The sequence below is a fragment of the Asterias rubens genome, chromosome 7 (genome assembly GCF_902459465.1).
Source record: "Asterias rubens chromosome 7, eAstRub1.3, whole genome shotgun sequence".
NCBI lineage: Eukaryota > Metazoa > Echinodermata > Asteroidea > Forcipulatida > Asteriidae > Asterias > Asterias rubens.
This window is the reverse complement of record NC_047068.1, coordinates 15245797-15261953: the sequence shown is the minus strand read 5'-3', so window position 1 is coordinate 15261953 and position 16157 is coordinate 15245797. Positions and strand designations below refer to the sequence as shown.

At 39.3% G+C, this 16157-nt stretch overlaps 1 protein-coding gene across 2 annotated transcripts in view; it reads right to left on the bottom strand.

Annotated features, from left to right (window-relative positions):
* LOC117292179 (cytoglobin-2-like) overlaps positions 1 to 16157 on the bottom strand; it is a 51643-nt gene that overhangs the window by 25665 nt on the left and 9821 nt on the right. Inside the window, exon 2 of one of the 2 annotated variants that reach the window (XM_033774121.1) lies at positions 11525 to 11595. In XM_033774121.1, the coding sequence (XP_033630012.1) occupies positions 11525 to 11595 (71 nt within the window). Of the gene's footprint in view, positions 1 to 5716; positions 6023 to 11524; positions 11596 to 16157 lie in introns of those variants that run through there. The other variant, XM_033774119.1, reaches the window with a different exon arrangement.

Genomic DNA, 16157 nt, shown 5'->3' with positions numbered 1-16157 from the left:
TTGAGACCAAACTTGAAGATCCTCTCACTGAATTCATCCTCATTCCTTGCCATGTTTTAAACCTCTCTCAATCTCTCTCTATATCTCCAGGCATTATGGGTATGCCATTGACTACAGTCTGAATACCTTGAGGACGAGGTTGGGGGTAATTTGGTTTAGTATGAAAATCTCGGCAGTGGGTCCATCATACGAACCTTGTTTATCTATCTTTTAAAGAATCCCTTGAGTGTCTATACCTTTTGTGATGACGATACCGTCTTCGAATCATTGTTCAAAATAACACGAAGAACTCGAAAACATTAAATGATGTGCCTTGAAAATGATCATTGTAAGCGATCTTCAACCTATTCTCCTCTTGTGAATTGGTTCCTTTTTTTCATAATCAAGATGTTTTTTTGAGTTGCCAGGATATTCAATATCAATCAGCAGACGACAGCCAATCAAAGATCGCTAACGACGGCTAGGGTTTCCCGTTGGTCACTGATGAGTCTCCCTTCTCGTTACCATGGCAAGTGCGAGGGCAGGTCGTAGTATACAAATCCCCAGGTCAGCCTTTCAGTTTATAACTATGACGTATTTGTATACGTCATGGTGTAACTGGCACTTTATGATCGAATGTTGTTTGTTGATTGGTTAGTCTGGTTTGAATGTAACAGAAATTGATCATTATGAAGAGAAAACCTCAAGTCTTTGAAAAATGTATGTAGAAGCCAAGAGCAATTGTTAAACTGCGCAAATCACTAGTTCAATGCAAGTCCTATGGGATACTGGTAATCAGTGGGGTAGCCATTTTATTTCCAAGTGGGCGTGGCTAAAAATGGAAAGACGTCACAATTTCAAGTGATGTTAATACTAATAGTTAAAACAGGCCACACACATAAATGCACTATGGTGTACACTGTGTGACTGACTCCAATACAAAGTTTGACATTAGTTCCAGATTCTTAAACAAATGGCTTAGTGAAACACACCCGCTTAGCAACTCGGTGAGACCGTGCCCCCCCCCCCCCCCGGTGACAATCCTGCTAGTCACCTTTCATTAGAAATAGATTGTGTCATCAGGACTCGTTTTTTTTTGGCGGGCGATGCACAAGCGCTGTATGACCGTGAACCCCGCGCTATGCGGCACCACGACGCACCCCAGCCGAGATGGAAAAAGTCAAACAGATCGTTTTCGGTGGAGAATACGAGCTGAAATGTTACCCTGTGGTCGCTCCCTCGTGCATCGACAGTTCAGTGAATACATACACTAGGGGTTGTTGTTATCGTGTAATTTATAGCACCATTGATATTTGTAGAGGGGCGAGTTTCACATTAGAGGTATATAGTTCAACAGCTCCTACATTTTTCAAGTGCATGCATGGCCCAAATTTCATAGCGCTGCTCAAACGGTAAGCAAGTTTTTCGTGCTTGATACTAGAGCAGAAAAAGTGCTGTTAAGGTACAGGTCGGCCATCTTGCACACGTTCACCATGGATTTGCATTGTGACGTCACTAATTTTCGTGCAGTATAGCACCGGAAGGTAATAGCGTGCCTTTTCTGCAATGGAAATCTAACAATAAGCACAAAAGCAGCCGTAAAGCATCTCTATGAAATTGGGCCCTGATAGGTTGGATGAAATCGAGGCTATAGTCTGAAAATAGACTGGCCCTTTTAGACCTATTAGTGCTTTGATCGTGCGGGCATACAGGGAACCCGAGCATGATGGCCCCAGCGTGACAACAAGTCTACCGTGCGTGGTTAGAATGTTTACAAGTTGAGCTATGCAGACAAAAACTCACCATGTAGGCCTATTTATAAACATATATAACTGTTTGTTTTCACTGTCTGCTTCAATATGCTTACAACAGGGGCCAATTTCATAGAGCTGCTTAAGCGCAAAATTTGCTTAAGCACGAAAATAGCTTGCTTATTTTACACATGTTACTGGCCAAAATGTTATGCCACATATATTGCTTGTGACTGGTATTTATATACTTAGCATAACAATTGGGTTGAGTCTTGGCCGTTACTCTGATTTTACTAAGCAAGGATGTTTCTGCTTAAGCAGCTCTATGAAATTGGGCCCAGGTGTGTAGGCTTCAATAGGTAAAGTCATTGTTTTAATTATAGCATGCAGGAATCATAACATAACAAAACTGGGTTATTTGAAATATCAACAATTATAACGAATAGTCCTCCTTTAAATAGTTTTGTTCCATGCACATGGTGACCGTAAAACTAGCTGGAATTTCCTAAAGTAAACTGGTATGGGATGCTTTGATATTTTTAGAAAGTATTCTGAGAAACAACTTACAGGGAATAGATACTTTATATTGGTAATTACTATATGAAGAGGGTATTGATGTAGAGTGCTTGTGGTGCCAGAGGGCAGGGGAAGTTATTGTATGTGACAGCTTGGCATTTCCCTCCATTGCAAACTCAGATAATACTTTAAAGGCCTGGTAAACATTTGGTGTCAAAGACCTGGGGCCAATTTCATAGAGCTGCTAACCTTCCGGTGCTTACTGCACGAAAATGAATGACGTCGCAATGCAAATTTATGGTGAACGCGCAAGATGCCGCATAATTGTTCTGCTACAGTACGCACAGTTTTGGTGATTGTAAGAAAGGTGACTTTAATCTATACATTTATGTTGTGTGGGTTTTCACTCAAAATTGAGTGGAGTCTTATCTACAACCCTAACAATTCCCGGTCAACATTGACCCAGATTCCAGGTCCAAGAGGGTCATGACCCTCTTTTCTGTGTCAAGCTGACCACGAAACTGTTTTCTTTTTATTAAGTTGGATTTTAGCTCATTTTCTGCGTCAGTTTGGTTCGTGTCTGGGTAGCTTTGAGACATTATTCCGTGTCAGCTGGCCTTAGCCGGAAAATGGGTCAGACCCTTCGTGATCCGGGTCAATTCGGCTCGAGAGTAAGTAGGTTTGCTTTGAGATCACCACGAGTGCCCCTTTAACAAGTGTACTAACCACTTGCTATGGTGTGGTACAATGTAGGAGTTGTGACTTCGAAACGCATGTTTGCGTTGCATGAATGACATTAAAGGCGCAATGGCACCACGGACATAATGCCACGGATATGATAAAACAAGAAATTATTTGAACTGTCACTACTATAAAAACAAACCATGATCGATTCAGCATACACGTTTTGTGAAGGCGAAAGTTTTGTCAATCAGTAAAAAAAAATCATATGACACATTCATCATAGCCTTTCATCTGAAATCACGATTATCTGAGGTATTTTTTGTGAGTAAGAAATGATTTACAAACAAAAAGTACGTTTCCGGACGTTACTGCAACCAACATGTCGCTACCAAATGCTGCACAGTGCAGTGCACACTATCCGTTAAAGGCACCGACACTATTGGTAATTACTCAAAATAATTTGTAGCATAAAAGCTGACTTGGTAATGAGCAGCGTAGAGCTATTGAAATGATAAAACATTGTGACACGGCTCCCCTTCTGTCGTAGCATATAGTTTTTGAGAAAGAGGTAATTTCTCACTCAAATAATAAAATACCTCAGCTGAAGCCTTTTATTAGGCATCTGAAGGCACACAAATTTGTTCAACAAGGGTGTTTTTTATTTCATTGTTCTCTTGCAACTTCGATGACCAATTGAGTCCAAATTTTCACAGGTTTGTTATTTTATGCATATGTTGGGATACACCAAGTGAGAATACTGGCTTTTGACAATTACCAAATGTGTCCAGTGCCTTTAAAAACAAACCACCATCGCGTGGTTTATTTTGAATCCACTGCATCGCCACGTGGCCTTACCGCAAATAGAACCTTCCTGGAAATACAAACCCATTTGGTCCAGATTCAATATAGCTTTAAAAAGTACAGTCACGCTATTTTATTACAAAAATATTTATGTTGGTACCAGGTAAAATACGATCTGGAAGTTATGGACAGCCTGCGTGTATAGCAATGGCACACTTGTGCAGTTGTAATTCGGTGTTTTTGGCGCTGGTTTTTTATTCGTTTGTTGCTGCAGACGTGACTATGTTCTTTCCAGTGACAACATTATCTCATTATTAAATCCTAGGTGATAAAATGTCATCAATTTGAACAGGATAGGCCTAAATGATTCGTGTAATGTTTGCACACTTAACCAGAGATAAATGTTTAATCTTTGAGAAACGCAAAGCGAATGACGCAAGATTTCAAAGCACGTTTGTTTCAAGTAGAAAGACAGTTCTTGCATTGTCACTTGCCTAATCGAACAAAACAACCATACTACACAATTCGCTAAAAAATAACTTCGGTTTTCTACTTTGAATGTTAAAATCTGCTTCTAGAATTGTTACCCTTTTATAACATTTCTGAATCTTTCTATGGGCCTACAATGCTAAATAAGACTCACAAATGACCCTGTAACTAAAAGCAGATGATCACGGAGAAAAAAAGGTTAAAAAAAACCAATTAGCTGTGCTTTTTTAAGTACAAAGCTACACAAAGTTTACTTCACTTGAGGATTTGAACAAATCTGCTAAAAGTCGCCATAGATGTATCACCAATACAAATATTGTATTAGTTATATAGAGATTCCATCTAAAAGGTGTATTAGGCCTACCTGTTTTAATTATGAGCATTATAATCCATTTTCAAAAACATTTTACCCCAAATGGTCTAGTTTTGTTTCCAGTCTCGCGTCCCTTTAAATAGAACAGTTAATAAACACTAGTGGATCTGGTATCGCGTATCACTAGCTCATTGGGAATAACTATCGGTTTATGATCCTTACCGGGTTCCTATTACATTTCATGTGCTCTAAAAAAAATATATATACAAAAAAAATCTATGGGATTTGAGGCATTGCATGGTGAGGTATTAATATATATTATTTGGTTTACCGGTGTTCACACCACGTGTGTATCTACTTGCCAGTAGGTTTTTTTCTTTAGAGAACTGTATAGCTTTATACTCTAATACTTCGGAGTAGATGAAGTCAACTGTCACACTGTCTGTCGTTAGTTTTCTTAATAAAAACCAGGGTTCTTGTACCCTGGGCAAGCCTTGAGCCTTAGATGTTGAATACTAAAACAATTCAAACGCAGAGCTACGGTACCAATTATAAATCGGAAGAAAGGTGGTTCTCAGCTCTAGGCAAGATTAAAATTGCTCGAGCTATACACAATGCGAAGTACGCACAAGTGTGGAACAATCATAAAATGCCTGAAGACGAGCAGATTATACTGATCGAAACGTCGAGACCACAACCGGCTCTGCCACAGCCAACACTCAGAGCCAACACTCCAACTAAAAGAGATTTACTCATGGTTGTACCCGCAAGTTTACTATTTATTAATATAGTTTCTTCCTGTTATTTTATTCACACAATGAAAAGCTTCAAACAATACTTGAAAAAAATGCAGTTGACTATAAAATGCGCGTTACTAATGTTTGACTGCATGCTCGTGATTTATTATTAAAGTCTATATTTCAAATAATTTTGTTTGCAGGTTGCAATAAATCTATACTGAAATATTAATGTCTATATCACAATGGAATAATACCACATGTATCATAAATAATAGGTGTTGGCTGAATACATAACAATGTGTCATTCAAACACGATATGATAATGAAGAGGTGATAAATATCATGACTAACAATAAAATTCCTTTATTAGAAGTGACACAATCAATGCTTCGATTTTTGTTGATGCTGTTATAATAGAAAACAAAAACGAATTAGTAACTCACACAGGTGTTCGCACGATTTTTCAGCCAAACTCAAGCCGTCGATTATGATTATTTCCCCGTTGGAACACTTTTCGAGTCCACGCTGTATGTCCATGGTGTGCGCGCAGTGTGTACGAAGAATCCTCTGAAATAAAATAAAACCCACGCCGTGTAGAGTAGCGACCGTTCGTAGTTGCTAACGGAATCTCCGAATGCTTTAAAAGCCGATTGTTGTATAGTCACTGGGCCGAGCAAGGAAGCATACCCCTCAACACACGTACATGCACTGACTCCCTCACTATGATGTCTATAATAGAACAAAAACTTGACTGTACCAGAGATGTTGTGACGACCGCAATTTATACATCTCTGATGACGAGCCTGGATTGATCGAGAAAACGACGGGCTGTGATTGGTCAGTGCAGATTTTTTCCCTAGATATCACTTTCAATGCGTTATTTTTTTTGGTTACCAATTCAAGGTGGAATTCCAGAATTCGCTGGTAATTTTCTTGTTTTGACGACAACGCAGATGGCGAAGAGTGTTTTATAAAATTCGATATCGCCCAGAAGAATTTATGGAAATAAAAAAAGAGAGATGGCAATTGGTTGGTTCAATTATAATAGGTTCCGGTCGCCGACGGCATAGCTCGATTTGGGCCAGGGGTGGCCAAGGTTTTACCTAAAGGCGATCCCTCAACTATAACAAGTCCAATTTTCACCCTAACGAAGTCCTGGACCCCACCGACACCAAAAGTACGACATGCGATACCTTTGAGATTTGTACTAAACTAAAAATTGGAAATAAACAACCAGTTTGTTGAAAAGGGCAGCTGTAAAATGTCACATTTTTGGTGGAACAATTTGTTTTCTCTTCGTGGAAGGGGGCGCTTTGGGATGTTTTTCAAAATCCCATAGGGTGTTTCTACAGCTGTAACACGCAATAGGCGTCTGTGACAGCACGCATTTAGGTTTTTTTACGGGGATTTTATTTTGTGTTTTAAGAGAATCCAAAACGAGTTGCTGATGGATGTCCACTTCATGGGGTCATGATGCTCGAAGCAAGGGGGCACGCCCTCTTGTGTAAGTGGTCCTTGTATGACGCCCAAGGGATGGGTTTACCATCAATGGCTTAGAGCTTGAAAAACACAGAGGGATACGGTGAAATATTTCCAGAAATAAAACCCACATTTTCTATTATGTTTTTAAAGTGCCTTCGTACACTCTTCATAATTTGTTATTATTACCGACTCGATCGTTAGACCACTGTTGACGGATGAGCTGTCATGACGTCAGCTCACTGCGTGCAACCGAGCGAAAAGCCACTGGCTGCACGTGATTCGTCGAATCTTGCTTATTTGCATATCAATTGGACGTCACTTAGCCAATCAGATGGATATGAGACTCAAGGGTTTGTTTATATGGTCACTGATGTGGTGATGTAGAGTATCTTTATGTACAAAGATTTATGAAAACATTGCATCTGTTTTGCTGAAAATGTTGTCTTGTTCCCTTTCAGCTTCAGTAGTTATGATTACTGATTATCACAATAGGTCTGCATTACAAAAGGACCAGACTATACCTGTCAACCTTGCAGGCCCTTTTCGAAACTACGGATTTGGGGCTCAGGCCTAATCTCAGTCAATGCGGCCTTGGTAGGGGCTTCAAATAGACAACCGAATCCTTAAAAAGTCGGGCTGATAGTCAAAGCAGTGATTTTGAAAAGGGACTTAAATGCTATATTTTTACATTTAAAAAAACCATTAGAACCTGGTTTCAGTAGTAATTGCAACCTGTGAGTTTTAAAAGTGTCTTTGGACAAGACGTTGTGAATGAAAACAACCAGTTCGGGTGAAACCTTTACGATTTAAAGTAAATTGCCCCCAACGCATTGCGTGCTTGTACAAATTTTGACCAAAATGTATAACTGAAATCGAGGTATTCGGTTACCGATGCCAGAGTTCGACCTGGACCACTCAGGGGACATTTATTTTTAGTGCGTTCATATAGACTCGGTCCAGTGTCGCACCTTAAGATGTTTGAAACAGAAGGTAGCCCAGATCGCCCAAAACCCAATTAAAACCCATAGCATCAGCTGGTCTAGATATCAAACTGTCAAACAACCAATCTTGCAATGAAGCAAAATACATTTGCTAAGCAAGTAACGCATGTTAAGAGCGGATACCCCACTTAAACAGTGTACATTCAATAGGTTTCTCACTAGTAACCATGTCCTAATAATTTACATTCACTGGTCCAAAAGAATAGTTACTAAGGCGTAACAATCAGATACGGAAACGTAATTACGGAGAGGGTATATGATTTCGTGATTACGGAACCACAACATGCCATGCTTAACATTATTTGAGTAATAAAGTAAATGTTAGTGTCCTACTTTAAGTAACGCCAGAATAAGTAGACAGACGGTTAATCACAACTTCAAACTAAGACAAAGTTTATTCCCTCTGGCTTTGAAAATGGATGGTCTTTGTTCTTCGAATAATCAGAGTTGGCACATCTTTTCGAAAAGCTTAACCACACTGCATAAATATAAATAAACCCACAACATTTTGTTTAATAACTTGGCAACCATTGTAGTCCACATGGCGTAGCGTAAAGGTATCCGCTAATTTGAGGAGCCAAACATGCAATGTGTTGAGAGTTTTATACGGCTATAAAAAAAGAAAAGGGTGGAAACACATCAAGCACGTTTTCTTTCATGTTCAAATTTGATGTATGATGCAAGCTGTCCTGATTTGCGATAGAGTTACCAAATTCCGATGTGCAACAGGTGTCAAGATATTGTTTTAATATACGCCTTTGGTATCCACGTTCCCTCGTTCACCCAAAGTGGAACTACTGCGAACGCTGAAGATCAACATTCGTGTGATATGTTCATGGGTCATTTCAAAGATCCAGAGCCGAGGTCTTTTACCGATAAGGTATTTTTGTAAAGTACTTATGGGATTCGGCACCAATTAGTGACCTGTAAAGATAGTTCAGCAATACCATAAGCCCCTCGGAACGAACTTTAAGGATATCCTTGGTCAAGTCACTTTACGGCCTCGCTAAAACAACCAACTCTCCTCGCTAATGCAAAAACTCGTATTACCAACAAAACAGGCACATACCGCGTGGTGTTCCATTTTCTCACTAGCCCACCCTCCAGACCCGTTAATACACACCTGTTGTTTCGAGAGGTTTGAAAGAATGTGGAATTTACCTGGCGAGATCGGCTTCCCCCATCGCGGAAAGCAAGGCGTGCACCTTCCCATGTCTTAAAGGCTACAGTCGATCCACCAAAGAAGTTCCGTCACGTCCGTCTATTTGGATATCTCACCCCGGGCGAGTTTCTGTTAAATGCCCCTGGCTCCGGAGTTTTCAATAGTTCCTTTGAAGAGTGGTTGTAAGAAAATGTTCTTCCACGTCTTAACTTTCAATACGTCATCGCTTCCAGAACACCGTGGCTATACACCGTCTCGGGTTCCAAGAGAGCGCAGCGGTATACGCTCTGCAAGTTTAGCAAGTATACGGCATACATATCCGCCACAAACTCATGGGGTCATATTATATAAACTAAGACTTCAATAATAAAAACCCTAAAAAAGACCGAGACCTCCAAAAGGGGGTATAAATGGGTTAGCTTGAGAATGCGGAGGATTTTCGGCAAAGCACCCCCACAGGGTTTCAGAGTGACTTCGGTGAGACTCTTGTCTTTCACCAAAACCAAGACTGATTGTTGTTGGTCATGAGTTGATCTCCTGTTTAAACAAGGCGGGGTAGACAGACAAAGGTTTGGGCGGGAAGAAAACTTAGCTGATGGTAGAGACAGGTTGGACGTCAAGAGAGAACTTGAGTAACTATGGGAACATTATTGACAACTGTCAGCTGGTTTTGTTTGTTGGTATGTTTGATGATTCCGGGTGTGGCTTTTTTGCTTGCATTTCAAGAATCCCTATAGAAACTGTCAGTTAACTCTTCTAATGTGCACCACAAGGATCTCTAACGTGCACCCTGGAAAATTATTGTCCTTCAGTTGTCGACAGCGAACAATGTTTTTGAAGTTTTCCACCGACGTGTAGACCTCTCTAAAAAAAAAGTCTGGACAGTCCATGGAAGTATACGCACCTGTATAACTATTGCCATACGTTTATCAAATTGTATAAGCCGCAGGTATTAAAGGCACCGATGGACACCTTTGGTAGTTATTTGGATTTTAAAAAATAGCATAAAAGCTTACTTGATAACGTGCAACGGTGAGCTGTTGGTAGTAGGCCTTTAAAACATTGTGAGAACCCCCCCCCCCCTCTAAAGTAACATAGTTTCTGAGAAAGAGGTAATTTCTTACTCAAGGCCTGAAGCCTTTTATTTGGCATCTGAAAGCAGACCATTTTGTGCAACAAGTGTGTGTGTGTTTTTCTCCCATTATTATCTTGCAACTTTGAGGACCAATAGGGTCCAAATGTTAACAGACTTACATAATGTTGGCATGGACCAAGTGAAAATACTGGTCTTTGACAATTACCAAAGGTGTCCAGTACCTTTAAGTTGTAAAATGGAGCGAGCTCTCAGTGTGGGGATTTACTGGTTTCATATGAATAAGGCTTCAACATGGTCATGACAATCACCTTAAAAGATGAATGGGGAAAAATAAACTTTCTCCAAATTGCTCATACCTCGCCTGCACTTTTTCCCCTGGCACAAAAAAAAATCCTGCGGTGTAATATAGTGTTCAACCCAGACAGCCAATAGTTATCCGTGACCATGACCATGGCTGGCCCCTGACAAATTTCTTCACTAAGAAACGATTGAACGATGAATGATGAAATTAAAGTTTTTTACTTGGGACTTTGAGAGATGTTGGCTGTAGGTTACATGAAGTTACACTTTGCATCACACCCAAAAGGGTGATTGTAGCTACTGTAAACTTCCAAGGAACACTGATTAACAAAATATGTGGACCTCGTGTAAAATAACCCCCTTTTCTTGTCAAGAGGGCAAGTATTTTTCCTTCTGTTGAAAGATCAAAAAGAAATTGGGCCCAATTTCATACAGCTGCTTAAACTGCTTTACGAAATCCCTGCTTAGCAATAATGTGCGGGATATCCAGTCATAAATGGTACATGTGACATGGTAGGTTGGCTGCATAGTAATCTTATTCTGTTTAGCATCATTTTGTCTTGCTTAGCTTATTGTGTGCAGCTCTATGAAAATGGGCGCAGTTCTAACCATCTGAGTGGCTTCAACCCAAATTACCATTGGGTCTAGATTGTAACATTTATTGGTCCGTGCATGCACCTGCTTTGATGGCGCCCTGTTTTTCCACTGACAGTTTCTGCTCTCTTGGTTTGCGTACAAACTTGTGCAAATATATCAGCTGAGTGATGCCTGGAATGTTGGTTGTCTTTTAAAGGAACGTTACAGAATTTGTAAGAAACAAAAATCGCGAAGATCACAAATTTACATAAAACTTCCACGGTCTCATGATGATGATAGTAGAAAACATCCCTTGAAATATTTCTGTCTGAAATGTCATATTATTTCATGAGAAATAAATAATCTAGTTTCACGTTTTGAGTTTATCGCTCAGTGAGCGTTTTATTCATTTTTGTTTTTGGCGTCGATGCAATGCAAAATTTTGTAATCGGTTTTCACTATCCTCTCGTGACCCAGATGACCGATTGATCTCAAACTTGTACAGGTGTGTAAGTTTATGTATATGGTGGATTACATAAAGGGCTTACACTGCCAGCAACTGTTTTGTTAGCAAAAACCAATTCTGTAATGTTCCTTTAAATATTGTTTAAGCAAGAATCATTGTGGTACTCACTTGAAAATGGAAGAATACTCGTGAAACTTGCCCAAGCTTGCTTGAAGAAATTCTCCTCTTGTGGCGCCTGACTGAAAGACATTGGCAAAAAAAGGACAAGAACAAAACTTATCCACGTGTACTTTTTGGTAATCCACATAGGTACATATTTAAATATTAAAGGTTTTGTACAATAAACTGACAATATAGTTGGAGACAGTGTTCATGTTTTATAAGATCAACCAAAGATATATAGCAAACCTGTGAAAAAATTCGGCTTCATCCATTAGTGAAAAAACATGCACAAATTTCAGCATGTAAACACATTGTCATTAATTTTTGTTTTTAACAACTTGGGTTTTCAGATACAGTTTTCTTAGATATGACTTCGTTTTCCCTTTCGGCTTCAGTCATATTTCGTTTAACAGTACCCCAGTACCTTTCAGCCAAAATCTGAATTGTTCATGATTTTCAGTGTCCACAAAATAAAACATTTACTCAAGACTTCAGGCCTGAAGCCTTTTATTTGGCATCTGAAAGCAGACCATTTTGTGCAACAAGTGTGTGTGTGTTTTTCTCCCATTGTTCTCCCATTGTTGGCATGGACCAAGTGAAAATACTGGTCTTTGACAATTACCAAAGGTGTCCAGTGCCTTTAAGTTGTAAAATGGAGCGAGCTCTATGTGTGGGGATTTACTGGTTTCATATGAATAAGGCTTCAACATGGTCATGACATAAGTGTAGCTTTAAGTTTAAAAACAGAGTTTCTACGTCTTTGGTTTATTTAGCAGTACAATCACATTAAAAGATGAGTGGGGACAATTACCAAAGGTGTCCAGTGCCTTTAAGTTGTAAAATGGAGCAAGCTCTATGTGTGGGGATTGACTGGTTTCATATGAATAAGACTTCGATTTAAGTCATGGTCATGACATAAGTGTAGCTTTAAGTTTAAAAACAGAGTTTCTACGTCTTTGGTTTATTTAGCAGTACAATCACATTAAAAGATGAGTGGGGACAATTACCAAAGGTATCCAGTGCCTTTAAGTTGTAAAATGGAGCAAGCTCTATGTGTGGGGATTGACTGGTTTCATATAAATAAGACTTCAATTTAAGTCATGGTCATGACATAAGTGTAGCTTTAAGTTTCAAAACAGAGTTTCTACGTCTTTTGTTTATTCAGCAGTACAATCACATTAAAAGATGAGTGGAGACAATTACCAAAGGTGTCCAGTGCCTTTAAGTTGTAAAATGGAGCAAGCTCTATGTGTGGGGATTGACTGGTTTCATATGAATAAGACTTCAATTTAAGTCATGGTCATGACATAAGTGTAGCTTTAAGTTTCAAAACAGAGTTTCTACGTCTTGGGTTTATTCAGCAGTACTTTTTGGTACTGAATATCTGAAATGTGTGCCAAGCAATAAGGGGGAAAAGGTTGCACAATTATTATAGTCAGAACAATTTGCATAGTGCCAATTATATCGTCAGACAAAAATTGTGAAATGATGGATTTTTTTCTTGGACGTGAAATTATTTTTGACCAACAAAATGTCGACATCAAAAATGAACTGCGTAAAAAAACTATGTAGAGACCATATGTATACAAGGGAATATTCGTTGTGACACAGTAACGTCACGTGGGAAATCCACATGGCAGTTTTTGGCAGTGAAAATTTACGAGGAATGTGCAAAGTAAGTTATATTTGCAAAGTCTCGCGAGACGTGGTGTTTTTGTCAACGAAACTGCAGTGTTCGATATACATTAGTCGTGACTTCACGTGATCTTTAGACCCCAGCTCCTTCCGGAGTCACATACCCCTGGAGAATGTTGGAACTATTCATTTCAACTTGAAAAATATGTGTACGATTGTGTACTTTGTAAACAGTACATTTATGGTATTACATTGTATTGGGGTAGACTTCATGGACAATGTGGCGTTGATTCGATTAGAAAACTCGAAGTATTAGAAACGGCAATTATTTATGGGTCTCTTTTCTTCTTCTTTTTTACTTTGAAAGTATTTCAGACGAAATTGTTTCTCTGCAGATGGTACTGGCAGCGGTGTAACCAATGCGTCTATAGCTTTGGGCACGTGCCCCCACATTTTTCTATTTCTAAGGCTGGCTCAATGCAACTCATAATATGAGCATGCTGTTCTAGCTATATCAATCAAATGAGTTGCATGCTGGTCTAGCTATCAAATTTGATCGCTATCTAGACCAGCATGCACCTCATTGGATATTTAGCGCCTGCGCAATGGGCATTTTGCGAAAAGGTCTACGAACCCTGCCCTCGCACTCTTCCTTGGCGAAGAAAGTATCAAATTTTGGTAAGGGGATTATTTGAAGGAACAAAATACAAGCAAGTCCATTGTATGTCTGTCAGTTCCGACCACCGGACCCACGGCTGGCACTTGCACGCACGCCGATTACATGCCAACGCCCGTTGATATAGGCCCAGGTTGGCATCTGGTGTGGTGCACCCCTGCGGGCCTTGATCTGAAGAAATGGGGGAAAGGGCGAACTGGACGCTAACAAGCTCATGGTTTTAAACTTCAGACTAACACCCACGAAGTTCGCAAAATTGATTTCAAACCATGGTGGATATAGGTATACAGCCAGGGCCAATTACATTAAGCTGCTTAAATGGAAAATATCGCTGAACAGTTTTCTGCTAAGCAAAAATAAGCAGGATATCAGTCACGGATGGCATAGTAATTTGCATAAACTCATTTAGGTAAGCATAATTTTGTTCTGCTAAGCTAATCTGTGTGCTTAAGCAGCTCTATTAAGTTGGGCCCAGGCCCTCATTATGTGGATGTGTTATTGTTGATGATGTGTAAACGAAACAAACCACGGCTCTTCAATTATTTCAGTTTTTTTCTTTTTGTTCGTTTTTCAGAATGATTTAGCACCGTGAATTTTTATTTCATGATGCGGGCATCGGTACTTTGGTCAAATTATGTTGATATAATTCCATGTGACTGTTTTGAATTTACCGTGTGGAAGGAAAAAACATGCATACCCCATAAGTCATAATTTACCTTGGGGGACGGGGTAGCTACCCAACAGAACGAAAAAAACTTGTATTGGTGTGTCAATATTTGACTGTTACTTTCATTCTCTTGAAACATTTCACGCAGCTTGCACGTTGGACAGATTTATCACTTTGCTGGTTTCGCTTTGTATAGACCTTTTTATTGCAACGTCACAGCCCGAGTTGTTGCCGACCGAGGGTGAACAATGAAAAGCCATAAATGCAACTACGATAGCTTCTGTAATGCAACAATGTTACACAAAATTAATATTCAAACATGGTGTTGAACTTGTTGAAAACAAAGCAACCGAGGTATTTCATTTACTTGAAAGCTTGCAGAAAATACTGAATTTGGTGTTCAAAAAAACATCTGTTCATGATTGAGTCCATGCCAACAAGCTCAGTTTGTTTATCAACAATGAAAAGGTTTATTTATTAGATTGATCTGGCTTCGAAAACCCAACAACACGGATAAAAGCAGCAAATCATATTACCGTTATAGTATTGACATTGGAACAAGTCGGCGTGTGTTTATGTAAAAGAAAAACAATGGGTGTCAATAGGTCCGTAGTCGATTTGAGTACGCAGAAAAACAAGATGGCCGCTACATAATCAAGATCTTTAGACTCTACTCCGAATCCTGGCATTTATAGATTGGGGTTTGATTTGACGTAACATTGGAACAAGTCAGCGTGTGTTTAAAGACACTAAACACTATTGGTAATTGTCAAAGACCAAAGACAAGTCTTTTAGCTTGGTGTATCTCAACATAATGCATAGGCCTAAAATAACAAACCTGCGAAAATTTGAGCTCAATTGGTCGTCGAAGTTGAGATAATAATATAAAAAAAAAACCTTATCACACGAAGTTGTGTGTTTTTATAGATGCTTGATTTCGAGACCTCAAATTCTAATTCTGAGGTCTCGAAATCAAAGTCGTGGAAAATTACTTCTTTCTAAAAAACTACGTCACTTCATAGGGAGCTGTTTCTCACAATGTTTTATACTATCAACCTCTCCCCATTACTCTTTACCAAGTAAGTTTTTATGCTCATAATTACTTTGAGTAATTACCAATAGTGTCCATCCCTTTAAACGAAAAACATTGGGTGCCAATAGGTGATGTGGTGGCTGCATTTTCCCTGCATGCCTTCTCAGGCAACATACCACGTACTGTGTTTGTCAGGTTACCTTACAGTATACCAAAAAGAGGCTGGACTATTTTACCAAGATGGCAGCCAAAGGATTTATATCAATGGCATCATTTAAAATGGCATAACTCAAACTTCGAAGTTTCCATATGAAAAATAACTGTTAGCTTGGTGTAAAAGCTGACAGTTAGTCTTATTGTTCGACACGAATAACTTCAAGTGATCGGTTTTAGTGGCAAATGTTTTCACACTTGTGACATACCAAAAGTAATAATATATTGTTCTGTAAATGGAGGTTGACCAATTGGGCAACATTCCTTGATGTTTAAAAGTGTGAAAGACCGCGACATGCTTCGTTTGCTTCAAGCTATAAAATAGAGGCATTCTGTCAGAAATGGGATAACAAATTAGTAAGTCCCCCTCAGCGTGTAGCCAAACAATCCTCTGTTTTACGTATTTCGTGCATAT